This window comes from Cervus elaphus, chromosome 23 (genome assembly GCF_910594005.1).
Source record: "Cervus elaphus chromosome 23, mCerEla1.1, whole genome shotgun sequence".
Lineage (NCBI taxonomy): Eukaryota > Metazoa > Chordata > Mammalia > Artiodactyla > Cervidae > Cervus > Cervus elaphus.
The window spans coordinates 28,029,689-28,045,939 of record NC_057837.1 but is presented as its reverse complement, the minus strand read 5'-3'; the positions used below and the strand labels follow the sequence as shown (position 1 = coordinate 28,045,939).

The 16,251-nt window shown below is 37.1% G+C and overlaps 1 protein-coding gene across 2 annotated transcripts in view; it reads right to left on the bottom strand.

The window, feature by feature from the left end:
* Positions 1-16,251, bottom strand: part of PRPF18 (pre-mRNA processing factor 18) — a 52,158-nt gene that overhangs the window by 16,131 nt on the left and 19,776 nt on the right. For both annotated transcript variants that reach the window (XM_043884602.1, XM_043884603.1), the window contains 7 exons: positions 15,637-15,741; positions 12,992-13,105; positions 7,209-7,355; positions 5,693-5,761; positions 4,104-4,244; positions 3,909-3,980; positions 1,233-1,388 (listed from right to left, as the gene is read on the bottom strand). In XM_043884602.1, coding sequence (XP_043740537.1) covers positions 1,233-1,388; positions 3,909-3,980; positions 4,104-4,244; positions 5,693-5,761; positions 7,209-7,355; positions 12,992-13,105; positions 15,637-15,741 — 804 coding nt within the window. The remainder of the gene's footprint in view (positions 1-1,232; positions 1,389-3,908; positions 3,981-4,103; positions 4,245-5,692; positions 5,762-7,208; positions 7,356-12,991; positions 13,106-15,636; positions 15,742-16,251) is intronic.

Below are 16,251 nucleotides of genomic sequence, written 5' to 3'. Positions count from 1 at the left end.
GACTCGGGTTCAATCTCTGGGTCAGAAAGATCCCCTGCAGGAGGAAACGGCAACCCACTCCAGTATTCCTGCCTGGAAAACTCCATGGACAGGGGAGCCTGGTGGGCTACAGTCCATTGGGTTGCAAAAAAGAGTCAGACAAGAATGAGCATGTGCTCCACACACACACACACAAAATGAAGTTTTATACACGCTACAGCTTTGGCCATGGTAGAGCTGAAGACAGTCAGTAAATTTAATCACTGGAAACAATGTTCTACTGTTAAAGCCAAACCACTTCTTCCCCCAGCTAAAAGCTTTTTGCCTTCAATACAGTCAATGATGGTTATTTAAAAAATGGAAATGTCTTTGATTTCCACAACTATATCTGAACTCTAAAATTCTACCATTCTCATTAGGGGGTCAAGTTGAAATCATATTTTAAAATGTTAATACATATGAATAAGGCACAAAGCATGACATGCAAAATAACCTTTAGCACTTGGAACTGAAATGAAATAAAATGGTAATGCATGAATATGATAGTGACTGTTGTCCGGCACAAATTCTGAAAACATGTTATGCATTTTAAGTGAATCTTATACTTTAAATAAACTTTTGAGTTTCATCTTCAAGCTTTAGAGTTAACATCCAGCAAAAGTCATTATACAGACACAACCTGGGATTGTTGATAACTTGGCAAAAGCTAGGTTATAACTGAGGTTTTTCCCACCACTGAAAACAAAAGTTTAACCCAACAGCATTATTATCAGGTTTGTGTGAGGCACAATAACTTTAAGAAAATAACCTATAAATACTTTAAATCTATTTGTGTAGAGAAGTGTTGTTACAAATTATTTAAAAAATACTACTAGCCAAATTTTGACTATTCATACCTTTTTAGTCTAGATGTTAAACCTACCTTGAAAATAACAAAATTGTGACTTATTGCAAAATACTCTAAATTCATCATTTTTCAGTAAATTCCCAAAGCAAACAGTAATAGCTTTATTTCACTACTAAGGTAATTAAAGCACAACACTTGACTCTGTCTTACATCATCTATGACACTTAAAAGGTTTCTGTTTTACAGTTCAGTGAAGGTGTCTTAAATATAAGCACTACTTACACAAAGTGTGGACTTGCACCCTGTCATGCTATATCCTAGTGCTGTAATTCTCCTTCTCTCAAAACTCAGTTTGAGAAGTGGGGAATGTTAACCTCCAGAGCACTTCGCCCTCCAAACTACTTACCTGAATATATTTCCGCTGTGTCTCATCGTTTAAAACATGTGCAACATGCTTGGAAAAAATCTTTTCCCTGCCAGTTCTGGCATGGATGCCAACCATAGTGACACCAATGGGCCAAGGGGCGTTTCCAATGGCCATCTGAAGATAGGCATCATTAGCCTAAAGAGAAAGTTTAAGTAGAGATCAGAAAGGCAGAAATATTCTGTTCGTCCAGATTTTTCATTTAAAGTATTTCACAGCCCTACATGATGTAATTTTCATCCATTTCTTAGGCATGTTGAAAATATTACTATTCCCATTATTCAAACAAAAGAAATTAAAACAGGGGTGACTGATTGCTTGCCCAGGACCACAAATGTCTGTGGAGAAACAGAAATCAACGCTAACTAACCCAGTGAGTAAAAAGACAAACATTCCTTGCAGCCTTCAGGCATTAAATTTTAATGCAGCTCAGCTCTGGAAGTACTAGATAGGTAACCTAATGCACTGATAGAGATTCCAGTCTGAGTCTCTGTTAGGCCCGGTCTTCTCCATAGGTGGTCACAGGGAAGACAGCGGCTAACTAGTTTTTCACAATCCCACCTGAAGCTACATCCTCTCCCCACACAGCAGTGTGGACCTCTGGAAGTAGTGTGGGCTCTGTGTGCTGGGACTATCACATTGGTCCCAAAGCAGATGTGTAAACAGATTAAAAACTGGCCCTCAAATAGCTCAAGGATGAGATCGTTTCACTTTGGCCCCCCCCCGAAACCTCCCACTTGCCAAGAATCTTAAAAATAAAAGCTACATTTTCCCTGGGGGCTCAGTGGTAAAGAATCCACCTCCCAATGCAGCAGACACGAGTTCGATCCCTGGTCCAAGAAGAGCCCACGTGCTGTGGAGCAACTAAGCCCGTGCACCATAACTGCTGAGCCTGTGCTCCAGAGCCGGGAGCCGCAGCTACTGAAGCCCACGGGCCCAGAGCCCACGCTCAGCAAGAAGAGAGGCCACCACAGTGACAAGCTTGCCCGCCACAGCTAGAGAGTAGCCCCCGCTCACTGCAAGGAGACAAAGCCTGTGCAGCAATGAAGACCCAGCACAGCCAATGAATAAATAAAATTATATTTTAAAAATTTTAAGGCTACAAAATGAGAAGACAGAAAGCAATGAAGACAAACGGCTTTTTCTAAACCAAGCGTGGCTGCTCGTGGAGGGAAAGAAGGAAAAATACAAAACAGAAAGCAAGTAAATTCTAGAAGACCCAACGGTGTCAGAGAGGCTTATACAGCCAGGACTCAAAGAGATTTCAATTTTAAAAATCAAACACCTATGAGATTGATATAATGTAGAATTTTAGAAGGGCATATACACATTTTTTATCACTGATACTTGTGCATGAGAAATCACTGGATATTAACTGATAAAATTTTCAATATTTGGTTTCCCCCAATTTTCAAAGAAAACTGTCCAAATATTAAAGTTTTAGTTCTGTCTGTACTTTATATAAAATAAACTTTCACCAGCTTCTCAGATAATATATGAGAATGAAAAAAGTACCAAGGAGAAGCCATGGTCTTGCACAGACAAGTGACCTGAATTCTCTCTGCAGTGATGGTGACCTTATCCATCCATCTCAAGGGGATCACCCTTCGTAAGCAACAGGCAACTCACAGAAACTACCCAAAATTAAAGCTGACACTCATAAAACAGAAACACTTTCTTTGACTAACAAACTGGCCCTCAGGCAGAGGGAGTAGCTCATCAGGGAGCCCTCCAATCAGCCAGGATCACCGAGCTAAGGACAGACACTCAGAGCACGGCGATAAGCAACGGCTTCCCAGCGTTCCTGGTAGAGCCTGTCTGCTGCTCCGGAACTGTCATTGAAGGTGCTGCCGGAAGTCCTCCTCTCCTCCTCCTCTCTTGGAAGGCACAGCCCGTGGAAGCCTCCCTCCTCAGACTTGGCTGACGGCCCACGAGCACAGGCATACTTTCAAGGCCGCTAGCGGTACAGGGGGCCCTTCTCTTCCTGTTCATCACCACCAACTGAAAGCCATCCACACACCTTTCTAAACTCTGCCCTCAGAGCACGTGGACACCAGATGTCTCTCCTCAGCCAGCTCCTCCCCGAGTCCATTCAGAAGAAGGACACTGCAGCAAGGGGAAGAGTCCTCCCTTACTAGGCTCTGCTATGTTGCAGTCCTGAAAAGGGAGCAAGGAATTCTGGCAGCCTGACCCAGAACATTTTCTCAGAGAAACCAGCATAAAGGTGGTTAAGTTCCACGGTGTCATTAGTCCAACAATTTAGCTATATGATAGATTAAGTAGGCTTTTACAGCTGGCCTGGGAAACTGATCTAATAACATTGCTTCTATGGGAAAATTTGTTCCAAGCCATAATCAACCATCTATAAACTTAGAAATTCAGTCCCATTCATGAAAGGAACACTGCCTATATCCAATTTGTGCTCTGCAGAATCTTTATACTTTCCTTCAAAATGACTAAAAAATAAAACGTGGTCTAAAAATTTTTTTATTTATTCACACCTAACAATATTCATTCATATCTAATAATAAATTATAAAATGCAAAGTTTTTCCACATTTATTCTTAAATCTGCTATTAAAATACCTCCACATGAGATGAACTTATTATGCACAATCTAGATACACTCATAATTTTGATGCACAGCATGGTAATGTACCTTCACATATTCCCTCTGCAACATGAATTTAATAATATCTGTTATGGATTCTTTAATATCAGCAGGAAGGTTCTGGAAAAGGAAAAAAAAAAATTATGGAAGCTCAGTATGTAGTTATAGATCACATTTATCCTAACTTTATATATTCTGTTTTTAAAAAATCAGTTAATGAAAGCATTTTTTGAGAAACCTCACCCTTTTCCGTAGCTTTCTGAAAAGGGGTCTGAGATAGGACTCAGTCTGTTTTTGAGTAGCACTGTTCAATTTACCCTGCACACTGCGCTTCACATAATCCTCTCTGGCATTCAGCTCTTTAGCCCAAACACCAAGAAGAAACTGTGGAAAGAAAGGGTAAATTTAGACTACAATGCCACCCAGTGGTTCATAAGCATGAAAGTTCTTTGATGCACAAAACAGTATACATTCATCCTCAGAGTAAATGTCTTAACTGATTAATATTAGTTGCTGATGTTTTAACGAACTATTTCTGCTTAGTAACTCATAGATGTTTTAAAGCAGTGCTTTTGCAAATCACAAACCTTCCTATTCTATACATATTCCTAGCTCAAGTGTGATCCATTTCCCCCCTAAAAAGAACCCTTGGCTGAAATACAAAAAAGTTCCATTTTCAGGCCAGAAACTCTGTGCCCCAAGTTCCTGGGATGAAATAGGAAGAAGTTTCACAGGTAACTGTTTGATAGAAATAAACTTTTACTTGTATTTCCATTACATAAAATTCAACCTGCTTAGACTTACCAGCCATAATGCCATGTGCTATGATATTTAATCAATTTTCCAAGGATGATGATGCTGTATTTGGACTTTGCACTTTTACAGTAGAGACAATTCAATTAAAAATTCCCTCTAAAACACTTGACCAAAGAAGGAAGGAAAAAAGGAACAAAAATACAAGAAACTATGACCAGCCCCCATCCCACCCTAGAAAACTACCCAGGTGCTCCTTGAATTTAACTACACAAAGAGTGCCCTTTCTGGAGGCAGCTAAACAGTGAAGGCTGAGGAGGCCATATTCCCCTAGTGGTGTTACCTGTGCAAGTACTATTGGGAGAGGCCATCACTCAGAGGAAATTCTAGTTTATATTAGATCCCATACCTTAGCTAATTCCATGCAAAATCCTCAGTGGGTTAAGAATCTTGATGACCGATTATGTTGTATTTAAACTGTAAATACAAGTTAAAAGCATTTCTTGCATTTAAATCTCTTGGTCTGAATATAAATATTGATAATTTGTGAAGAAATGTTAAAAGGAATCTGGGGTTTGCACATACTCTCCTTAAACCACTGAAGAGAGAAAAGCTGGGAAGAAAGATAGAAGGAGCTACTGATAATTCTGTGAAAAGTTACCCAAGTGTTTGCCTTTTTCACTGCCAATGTCTTGCCACTTTTTCCTTATGTCATCTCTCAGAGAAGCTTCTGGAATCCTCTCCCTATTACACTCTTTCCCAGGATGTTTAAAAAAAATTTTAATCCTTAAAACTTCTTGTTCATTCTACTGCTCTGATTCTTTTCTGTGTGTTTACAATAATAAGTCAGCTTTACAAGTGCCATGAAGAAAGTAAATATACATTTTCTGTTTAACCTCTATATCCAAACACATACGAACAATATAAACACTATACATGCAGAAATGTTTAATGAGAGTCTGCCTTTCCAGTCTTTAACTCTTAAACAATTCAGAACTGTAAGACCAAAAAAAAAAAAAAAGTAAGACCAATTCTTATCTAAAGAAAACATCCTCCATTCCGAGCCAAAAAGCACATACCTTAAGGAATTTGGTAATGATGTCCATGTCTTTATGATCATCACCTTTTCCTAAAGACTCTCCCAGCGCCTGAAAAGAAGGGATGTTTCTGTTCGTTAGTCAAGAGCAACAGCTGAATATATATGCTATTAACATCAGTCCAAACGTGGTCCTTTATTACATGTACAGTCCAATTTTGATTTAAAGCCTGACAGAATTTCTAGATAGATTAAAAATATCAATTTGCCATTTAAATTTAGACAGCATGTTATCGTTTATGAATCTAAAGATAAAGGGAGTGACTGCTAATAAATGTGAGGTTTCTCTCTAGGGGAATAAAAATGCTCTAAAATTAGACTGTGATGATGGTTGTACGAACTTGTGAATATATTAAAAACCACTGAATTGTACATATTAAAAGGATAAATTGCATAGTATGTGACTATCTCCAAAGTTGTTTAAAATGCCCAGAACTGGTTTGTTCACCAGTTTTATTTCAGTAAAATTATTACTTCAGTAAAATTCAGGGGGTGGGAGTACAAATAAAACAACCACCTCACATATGTCCACCTAAGCCTAATTCATGTTGATGTATGGCAAAAATCAAACCAATATTGTAAAGCAATCAGTCAATTAAAAATAAATATATATTAAAAGATAAATAAAAAGGGGGAAAATCTCAAAAAAACAAACAATAACCTCAACTACAGTCTCACTCACAGGAGCCAACATGGGTTAAGAGCAAGGAATGAAAGGTAACAGGAAAATGACTTTACAATTATTAAGAAATTTAAGTCATTATTTTTGCTCACACTAGACAGAGAATTCAAAATTATTTCAAGTAATATTACATATATCACTCCACATTCAACATGCTGGCAAAAATAAGAAAGCAAGATATTGCCAAGTGTTGGCAGGGATGTACCGATACACTGCTGATGGTGGAGTAGAGACTGGTAACCCATTCCAAAGAGCAACCTGGCAGTATTCAGACAAGGTAAGAAGCAATCTTGCTTCTGGTCCAGAGGGGTTATGTACAAGACTGACTGTCACAAAACCGTGGTAACAGGAAGAGGGGTGCAATTGTGCTATTATTAAATAATCGTGCTATTATTAAAAGGCACTGAAAGTCACACTGTATAAAATACTATGTAACAATTAAAATCAAAAGTTTAGATGACATAGCATATCAAGGATGGAACTTGAAAATAAAAAACAGAATGAAGAATTTCACAATAAAGTATCATTTATGTATACCAAAGCACATGCATACAAAACATTACTGGTTTTACAAGACAATAAAAGGATGCACAACAAACATATCAGAATGAATACTTTTGAAGGCAGGAAGGAGGGGAATGTGTGTAGAAAATGAGAAAAAAGGGAGTGAACAAACAACAGGCATGAAATAGAAGAAGGGCCTTTGTAATAACCAAAGATGCCAGGGTGCTGTGAACTGAACAGTCTGATGAGCTCAACCATCAGCCCAGGGAATGAAAGGTGGGGTGGGGGAGTGAGGAAGGTGGTGAGGGATCACCTCTAATTCTTCAATTGTGGTGTTTTCTTCATGAACTTTCAAATCATTCTGGGTGTCTTCCTCTCCAGGCTCTTGGCCACCCACAAGTTCATTGAGGTACTGCTGATCAATCTTATCCAAAGCTGCTTTCAGATCATTCCTCAATCCCTGAGGGAAGGTAAAAAGTTACACCTGGTATGAAATTTCAATGATGTTTCACTTCTGATTTTTTTCTCTGATAATGAGTATAATTCATTTTTCTCTCCACAAGGAAACTCAAACAATATTTCAATTTATTATACAGCTATGACTGCTATACATTCAAAGTCAATTCTTATGAGCATATTCAAATTTAAAAGAATATACACATAATAGCTAGTCTGACGGTCAGAAAAATAAAAAATATAAATGACAAATCCAATTAAGAATCTGCATAAATGCTGTAATTTTCTAATGAGGCCTAGAGAAAGTGACCAGGCGCTCTACCCATTTTCCTGGTTCACTGAAAATGTCTAACAACTCCAACTGCTTTCAACTTCCAAAACATTTGGCAACGTCAACAGTAGAAAGCCAGAGTCTCAACCACGTCCTAGACTTCACTACGTTTCTAACAAACCAGTAAACTCCACATTTTATTCACTTCTAGTTTGTAATCATTTGATTAAAATGGAAGCCTTAAAGATAGACCCTTATCATATACCACATATAAAAATTAACTTAAAATGGATCAAAGACTTAAATTTAATGGCTAAAACTATAGAACTGTAACTCTTAGAGTTAACTGCAACAGAAAATCTGATTTAAAATAAGCAAAAGACTTGAATAGACATCACACAATGGCCAGTAAGTAAATGAAAAGATGCTCAACCTCACTAATCATTGGGGAAATGCAAATCAAACCACAGAGATACCACTTCACAACCATCAAGATGGATAGTATCAACAAAAAACAGAAAATAACAACATGGCTAGGATATGGAGAAACAGACCCATTGTGCACTGCTGGAAATGTAAAACAGTACAGCTGCTATGGAAAAGGTTACAGCAATATCTGAAAAAGTTAAACGTACCTACATCAAGGCACATTACAGTTAAAATGTCAAAAGTTAAAGACAGTTCCTATAAGAGAATACAGGCGGAGCACTCTGACATAAATCTTGGTAGTATTTTCTTTAATCAGTCTCCTAAGGCAAAAGAAATAAAACCAAAACCAAACAAATGGGACCTGATTAAACTTAAAAGCTTTTGCAAAGCAAAGAAACCATCAGCAAAATGAAAAAACAACCTACTGAATGGGAGAAAATATTTACAAATGATGTGACCCTCAAGGGATTAATATCCAAAATATACAAACAGCTCATACAACTCAATATCAAAAAACCACCCAATCCAAAAATGGTCAGAAGATACGAAAAGACACTTCTCAGAGAAGACATACATATGACTAATGGGCACATGAAAAGATGCTCTACATTACTAATTATTCATTTCAGTCGCTCAGTCATGTCCAACTCTTTGCAACCCCATAAACTGCAGCACACCAGGCTTCCCTGTCCATCACCAACTCCCAGAGCATGCTCAAACTCATGTCCATCAAGTCGGTGATGCCATCTAGCCATCTCATCCTCTGTTGTCCCCTTCTCCCCCTGCCTTCAATGTTTCCCATCATCAGGGTCTTTTCAAATAAGTCAGTTCTTCACATCAAGTGGCCAAAGTATTGGAGCTTCAGCATCAGTCCTTCCAATGAATATTCAGGACTGATCACCTTTAGGATGGACTGGTTGGGTCTCCTTGCAGTCCAGGGGACTCTCAAGAATCTTCTCCAACACCACAGTTCAAAAGCATCAATTCTTCAGTAGTCAGCTTTCTTTATAGTCCAACTCTCACATCCATACAGGATACTGGAAAAACCATAGCCATAGCTTTGACTAGACGGACCACTAATTACCAGAGAAATGCAAATCAAAACCACAATGAGGTATCACCTCACACAAGTCAGAACAACCATCATTAAAAAGCCTACACACAGCAAACGCTGAAGAGGATATAAAGCAAACCCTTGTACACTAGTGCTGGGAATGAAAACTGATATAGCCATTATTTTTCTCCTTAAAAAACTAAAAATAGAACCACCATATGACACAGCAATTGCACTCCTGCCTATGCATCCAGAAAAAAACAAAAGTATGAAAAGATACATGCACCTCAAAGTTCATAGCAGCACTGGTTACAATAACCAAGACATGGAAGCGGCCCGAGCACCCCAGACAACTGATTAAGAACATGTATGCATGTCTGTCACACACACACACACACACAGAGGAATACTACTCAGCCATAATAAAGAATGGGGTTCTGGCACTTGTAACAACACGGATGGATCTGAGACTACTGTGTCTTGTGAAATAAGTTAGGCTGAGAAAAACAAATACTGTATGATATCACTTATGTAGAATCTAAAAAATAATAGAAATGAGTGTATATGCAAAACAGAGACAGACTCACAGATACAGAAAACAAATTGTGGTTACCAATGAGAAAAAGAAAGGGGAGAGCAACAAATTAGGGCTACCAGATATACAAACTATATTTAAAACAGAGAAGCAACAAGGATGCTGTATAGATAGCAAGGAGAATTATACCCACTATTGTGTAATAACCTATAATGGAGTATAATCTGCAAAAGATACTTAGTCACTACGCTCTCTACCCAAAGTTAACACAGTATTATAAATCAATTACACTCTACTTTAAAAAAAAAAAGTTACAGAAAGGAAAGAATCTTAAAAGCAGCAGGAGAAAAACAACTTGCTTTGAATAACGAACCACCCCCCAATAAGACTATCAGGATATTTTTTAGCAGAAACTTTGCAGGCCAGGAGGGAGTGGCACAATATATCTGAAGTGCTAAAAGAAAAAACTTCCAAGAACACGCTACCCAGCAAAGTTATCATTCAGAATTGAAAGAGCAAGAGTTTTCAGACCAGCAAAAGCTAAGAGAGTTCCTAACCACTAAACTATCCTTGTAAGAAATATTAAAGGGACTTCTTTCAGCTGGCAAGAAAACATATGAAAGTATTAAATCTCAATGATAAAAGTAAATGTATGGTACAGGTGGTAAATTAATCACTTATAAAGCTCGTATGAAGATTAAAAGACAAAAGTAGTAAAAATAACCATAAGTGCAGTAATTAGTTAAGGGCTACACAATACAAAAAGATGCAAAATGTGGTATCAGGAAAAAATGTGAAGGGAGAGGAGGAAAAGTGTTGAGCTTCAGAATGTGTTCAAACTTAAGTTACTAACTTTTAGACAGTTCCGGTTATGAAATAAATAACTGACATGGATGTAACGTACAGCATGGTGACTAAAAATACTGCACTGCACATTTCAAAGTTACTCAGAAAGTAGATTTTTGAAGAAGTCTTCATCACAAGAAAACAATTTTTGTAACTACATACAGTGATGAATATTAGACTTACTGTGGTGATCATTTTGCAATATATACAAATATCAAGTCATCATGCTGTACATCTGGAATATGTTATATGTCAGTTATACCGCAACTTTCAAAAGTCCAAATAAATTCTAGTACTGGATAAGATCAGAATACAGGAGGTTGTAGTAAGTTAATATTAAAAGCTAGAAAATTTCTCAAGTAATGAGACATGAGTAGCAGAAAAATTAAATTGGGTAACAAAAACAATAGTGCACGTTAGCAATTTAGACTCTTTTGATAAAAGGAAAGTGACTTGGGATATAGAAGAGGAACAAATACTGGTGAAATGAGGCATTACAAAACCACTTAGCTCTTTCCAAGGATTTAGGTTAGGAAACTTTAGGTAGGACTGAAAATAAAAACAAACTGCTGTGCACATTAACAATATAAATGAAGAAAATGTTTTAAATTCATTTATGCTTTTAGAAAGAAGTTAAACACAGAATCACCATAGAATTCAGCAATTCCACTTCTAGGAATATATGTAAAAGAAGAGAAAGCAAGAAACTTGAACACATATTTATATACCTGTGTCCATAGCAGCATTATTCACAATAGCCCAAAAGGCAGAAGCAACCTACCTGTCCAACAAGGATGAATGGATTAACAAAATGGTGTCCATACATACAATGACATATTAGCTTTAAAAGGGCAGGAAATGCTGCCTCTGCTACAACAAAGCTGCACCTTTAAGGCAGCATGCCTAGCAAGAAGGCCAGACTAGGGAGCCTTCAGGTGACCTCAGCCGCAACCCTCACCTGACTCTATCACAGGCGAGACCCCAACCAAAACACTACCCAGCTTAACCCAGTCGAACCACAGAACGTGATGGAGAATGATAAACTATCTTAGGATACAAGGTTTCAGGGTGGTTTGTTACCATCACAAATAACTGAGAAAGATTTTATGATAATGAATTGTTTTAAGGTGTAAGTTTTGGGGTGGTTTGTTACACAACTACATATAACTACATCTGTCTCTCTCAGTAACTGAAAGAGCAAGTAAATAAGTAAATAAGACCACAAAAGACCTAAACACCACTGTAACTGACATTTCAAAAGCTCTTTTCAAGAGTCCATGGAATATTCACCAAGATGGATTATAAACTGAGCCATAAAACAAGATCAGAGTCCTAAAAGTAAAGCTGAAACTATTAAAGTTTCAGAAGAAAATACAGAAAATACCATCTCTTTAAGATCTTAGGGTAGGCAAAGTTTTCTTAAGCAAAACACCACAAGCAGTAATTATAAAGTGAACTTTGTCAAAATTCAAAAGTCCTACCCATGAAAAGACACCGTTAAGAAAACAGGTAACACCTAGGAAAAAACAGATACAAAACATGAATTTGTATATCTAACGAAGAATCCAGGTTATACATAAAGAACTCCTATAATTCAAAAATAAAAAGACAACCCAACTGAAGCATGAACAAAAGACACACTGCATAGAGAAAGATGAGGCTAATAAGTCTATAAAAAGATGCTCATAATCTTTAGTTGTCAGGGAATTGTGAATAGAACCACATGAGATACTACTACACAAACAAGAGAATGGTTAAAATTTAAAAGACTAACAATAACAAACACTAATGAGACAGCACTGGCAATATCTGGCATTTCTTAAAAAGTTGACTATACATTTACTGTTACTATTCAGCAATTCCACTTCCAGAGAGATAAAAATGTATTTAACCTAGGAGAAATAACACAGAGCCAAAATAGATTTGTGTAAAAATGTTCACAGCAGTTTTATTCGTAACAGCCCAAGGCTAGAAACATATGGTGATAAATTCATATTACTGATTATCATCAAAAATGAAAAGGAACAAGTTACCAACATCCACAACAACATGGATGAATCCACAAAATCTTACACTGAGCAAAAGAAGCCAGACATATCCTCTGTGATTCTACCAAGTGAAATACTAACACAAGTAAAGTTCATCGATGGTGACAGGTTTTTTTTTTGGTGACAGAATTTTAAATGGTAGTTGCCCAAGAGTGGAGGAGAAAGAATCCAGGTACTGGCCAAGAAAGGGTGCTGGGGAGTTTTCATGTGCATGTGATGAAAATACTCCATATCTTCATAAGGGTAGTTGCCACACACTTGCAAGCATTTTCAAAATGCACTGAACCACATGCTCAAGATGTGTGCCTTTTAAAAGAAAATTTACATTCAGCAGCAGTAATCTGGCAACTTCATTTTTCCTTTTTTCCATATAATAATGCAATTATTTGAAGTCTGTCAAAGTCTGTAGTATTCTGAGCTATGTGGTACAATGATATTCTAGCTTTGTTCTTTTTACCTTGTTAACTTCCGGTGTGAGGATCTCTATTTTTCTTAAACGTTGAAAAGCATCATAATCTGTTTCTCCAAAGAGTCTGATTGGTTCTCCTCTTTCTCTCAATCTTCTGATAACCTATTAAAAAAAAAGAAAGAAAGAAACAATAGTAATTCCTATTTTAGAAGACTAAACACTTACTTTGAAAATTAGATGTGAAAGTAAGTTCTATTTGTTCTTTCTTTAGTTTTCCACAAACAGATATACTGAATTACTGTCACACCTTAAATAACCCTAATGGTTTAGGTCATTTGGTGAGTGTTACAGAAAGGACCAATCTATGTAGTAGGCAACATAAGAAAACCATCAAGATGGGAAGGAGTGATAACATTCATACAGAGAAAAAAAAGTCTGGTATCAGTTGATAAGCCAATGACCAGAGACAGGCAAGGGTCAGCACTGTAATACTAAATTAAAACCCAAAACTAGTCCCTTAGACAAGAAAGAGAGTCACAAATGGGTGGAGGGGGGCACATGCAGGGCTTTTGGAGGGCTGATAACATTTCTCCTTGACTTTGGTGATGGCTGTGTGAGAGTCTGTTTTGTTTTGCAATTATCTACTATATTGCACATTTTACACACACTCTGTATACATGCTATATTTCATAAAAAGGACTAATAAAAATTATAATTAAGAAAATAAGCTGTAATTAGAAAAAAATTACCAAGAACAATCTGGGAACTCAAATGGTATCACACTTAGAAACCACTGGCAAGGCTTCCACTGGATTAACTGAAACTAAAACTTAAAGGTCGTCTAATGCTATCTCCAATCAATGCAGAAATGACCTCAAAAACAGCTTCTTGAAGGCCAGTGTCTGACAAATGACAGGAATCACACCTCTTCATGGAGCAGCCCACCTCATCTTTGGACAGTTATACTATGCTTCTCAAAATACACAAAAACCTACCTCTTTCAATTATCTCAGCTTTATGAAAAGACAGAATACTCAATGTTTTTTCAAAATTAGAGCTGTGGTCAACATATCTGTTTTCAAAAATCTCTAATATTCTTCTCTTCAGGCCAAGTATTCAAAAGTCCTTCATCTACTTTTCACATGACAGCTTCTGGAGTCAGCCCTCCTTTCCTCTGAAAGTTTCATTTTGCTCAAAGTTCATTGTGTACCTGTGTATATAATCTTAACTCTTTTTTCACATGAGTATCTTAAAATTTTGCTGCTGCTGAAGGAAAATAATAGCTGATATTGACCAGGGTATGGACAAAGCCTATAGGCTAGAGTATGAAATGGTGGAACGTGTTTACAGAGCTCTCTGGTAATTTATATCCAAAGTGTTAGACATGTATTAATATATAGGCTTTAGTAGACTCCAGAAATCATGTTTCTAGAAAATTTTCCAAAGGAAACTAATCATAAATTATTACACATGCAATGACATCTGTATAAGGATGTTCATCTCAGTATAACCTACAAAAGGGAAATGCTGAGGCAATCTGAATGGCAATTAACAAAGAATTGGTTTCAAAAATAATAAAGTAGTAGTTCTAAAATATTATGGGAAATTATGCAGTCATAAAAAATTATATAGATTCTATATTTTGACTTAGAAAGATGTATCAAGAGAAAGTAAAAGGAAATCAACCCTGAATATTCATTGGAAGGACTGATGCTGAAGCTGAAGCTCCAATACTTTGGCCACCTGATGTGAAGAGCCAACTCACTGGAAAAGATGCTGATGCTGGGAAAGACTGAGGACAAAAGGAGAAGAGGGCAGCAGAGGATGAGGTGGTTTGATAGCATCACCAACTCAAAAGATATGAATTTGAGCAAACTTGGGAGACAGTGGAGGACAGAGAGGCCTGGAGGGATACAGTCCGTGGGGTTGCAAAGAGTTGGACACAGACCTAGCAACTGAACAACAACAAAAGTTACCATTTTATAACTTACTTTCTCTTAATACATAAATGATATTATTTTAAATCACTTTGACAAATTATCTAAATATAATTATTCCAAATATATGCATTTAATTATACTTATTTAGAATGTGTTTAGTTTTTAAAGTTTAGAAGGATATATTCTTTAAAAAATTTAAGACATAAGATATTCTTTAAACTATTTAAGACAACAGTATCAAGAAAAGCAAAAACTTAGAACCTCGTAAAGAAAACTGACGGAGAAGGCAATGGCACCCCACTCCAGTACTCTTGCCTGGAGAATCCCATGGACAGAGGAGCCTGGTGGGCTGCAGTCCATGGGGTCACTAAGAGTCTGACACGACCGAACGACTTCCCTTTCACTTTTCACTTTCATGCATTGGAGAAGGAAATGGCAACCCACTCCAGTGTTCTTGCCTGGAGAATCCCACAGACGGGGGACCTGGTGGGCTGCCGTCTATGGGGTCGCAGAGTCAGACAAGACTGAAGCGACTTAGCAGCAGCAGCAGCAAAGAAAACTGAACTATAATACTATGCTGGTCAGGTAAGTCATTTTATATGGGAAATGATGACATTAGAGCTAGAGATTAGAACTAGAGATAATCTAATCTCTATTAGATAATCTAATTTCTATTAGAACTAGAGATAAATGCAATCCTGCGGAGATCCCTTTTTTTTTTTTTTTAACAAAGCACTGATATATAAAACTTACCTCTTGTCTAGAAAGAGTCATGGGTAATTTTTCCTCTGCCAGTTCAAGTTCTAATACTGGATTCGATGAAGTTAATGGTTTCTGGTCCTCATCTTTTGGCTGTATCTACATTAATAGCCAAAAGAAATGAAATTCCCCTTTTAAAATACAATATGGTTTATTTTAACATGTACCATTCTATATATTAGGCATCCACTGAAATGAAACATGTTTAACATATTGAAGGCTTTCTAAGTGTTCCTCTGCACAAACAGCTCATAACTGATGTACATGCTTGCAAGAGCATAGGGACACCCAAGGAGAGAGCGTGCACCCTGGAAGCATTCTTGCTACAGAAGAGCAACAGAAGTTATCAATAAAATGGTTTCCACAATCAAAAACTTAAAGGTTGAAATCTAGACTCATTTTCTCCCTAGACTCCAAGATTTTTACTTTCTTCTTGGAAACAATCAGCTTGCTTCTCCTCTTGGAGAAAATCATCTTACAGGGTTATTTGATCCTTGCTCTAGATTTAAAATGAAGACCAAAGAAAAAAGAACTGCTTGATAACAAAAAACCTGTGAAGTCTCAAGCTCTTTCCTATCCTGATTTTTGAAAGGTATATTCCAAGTGCAC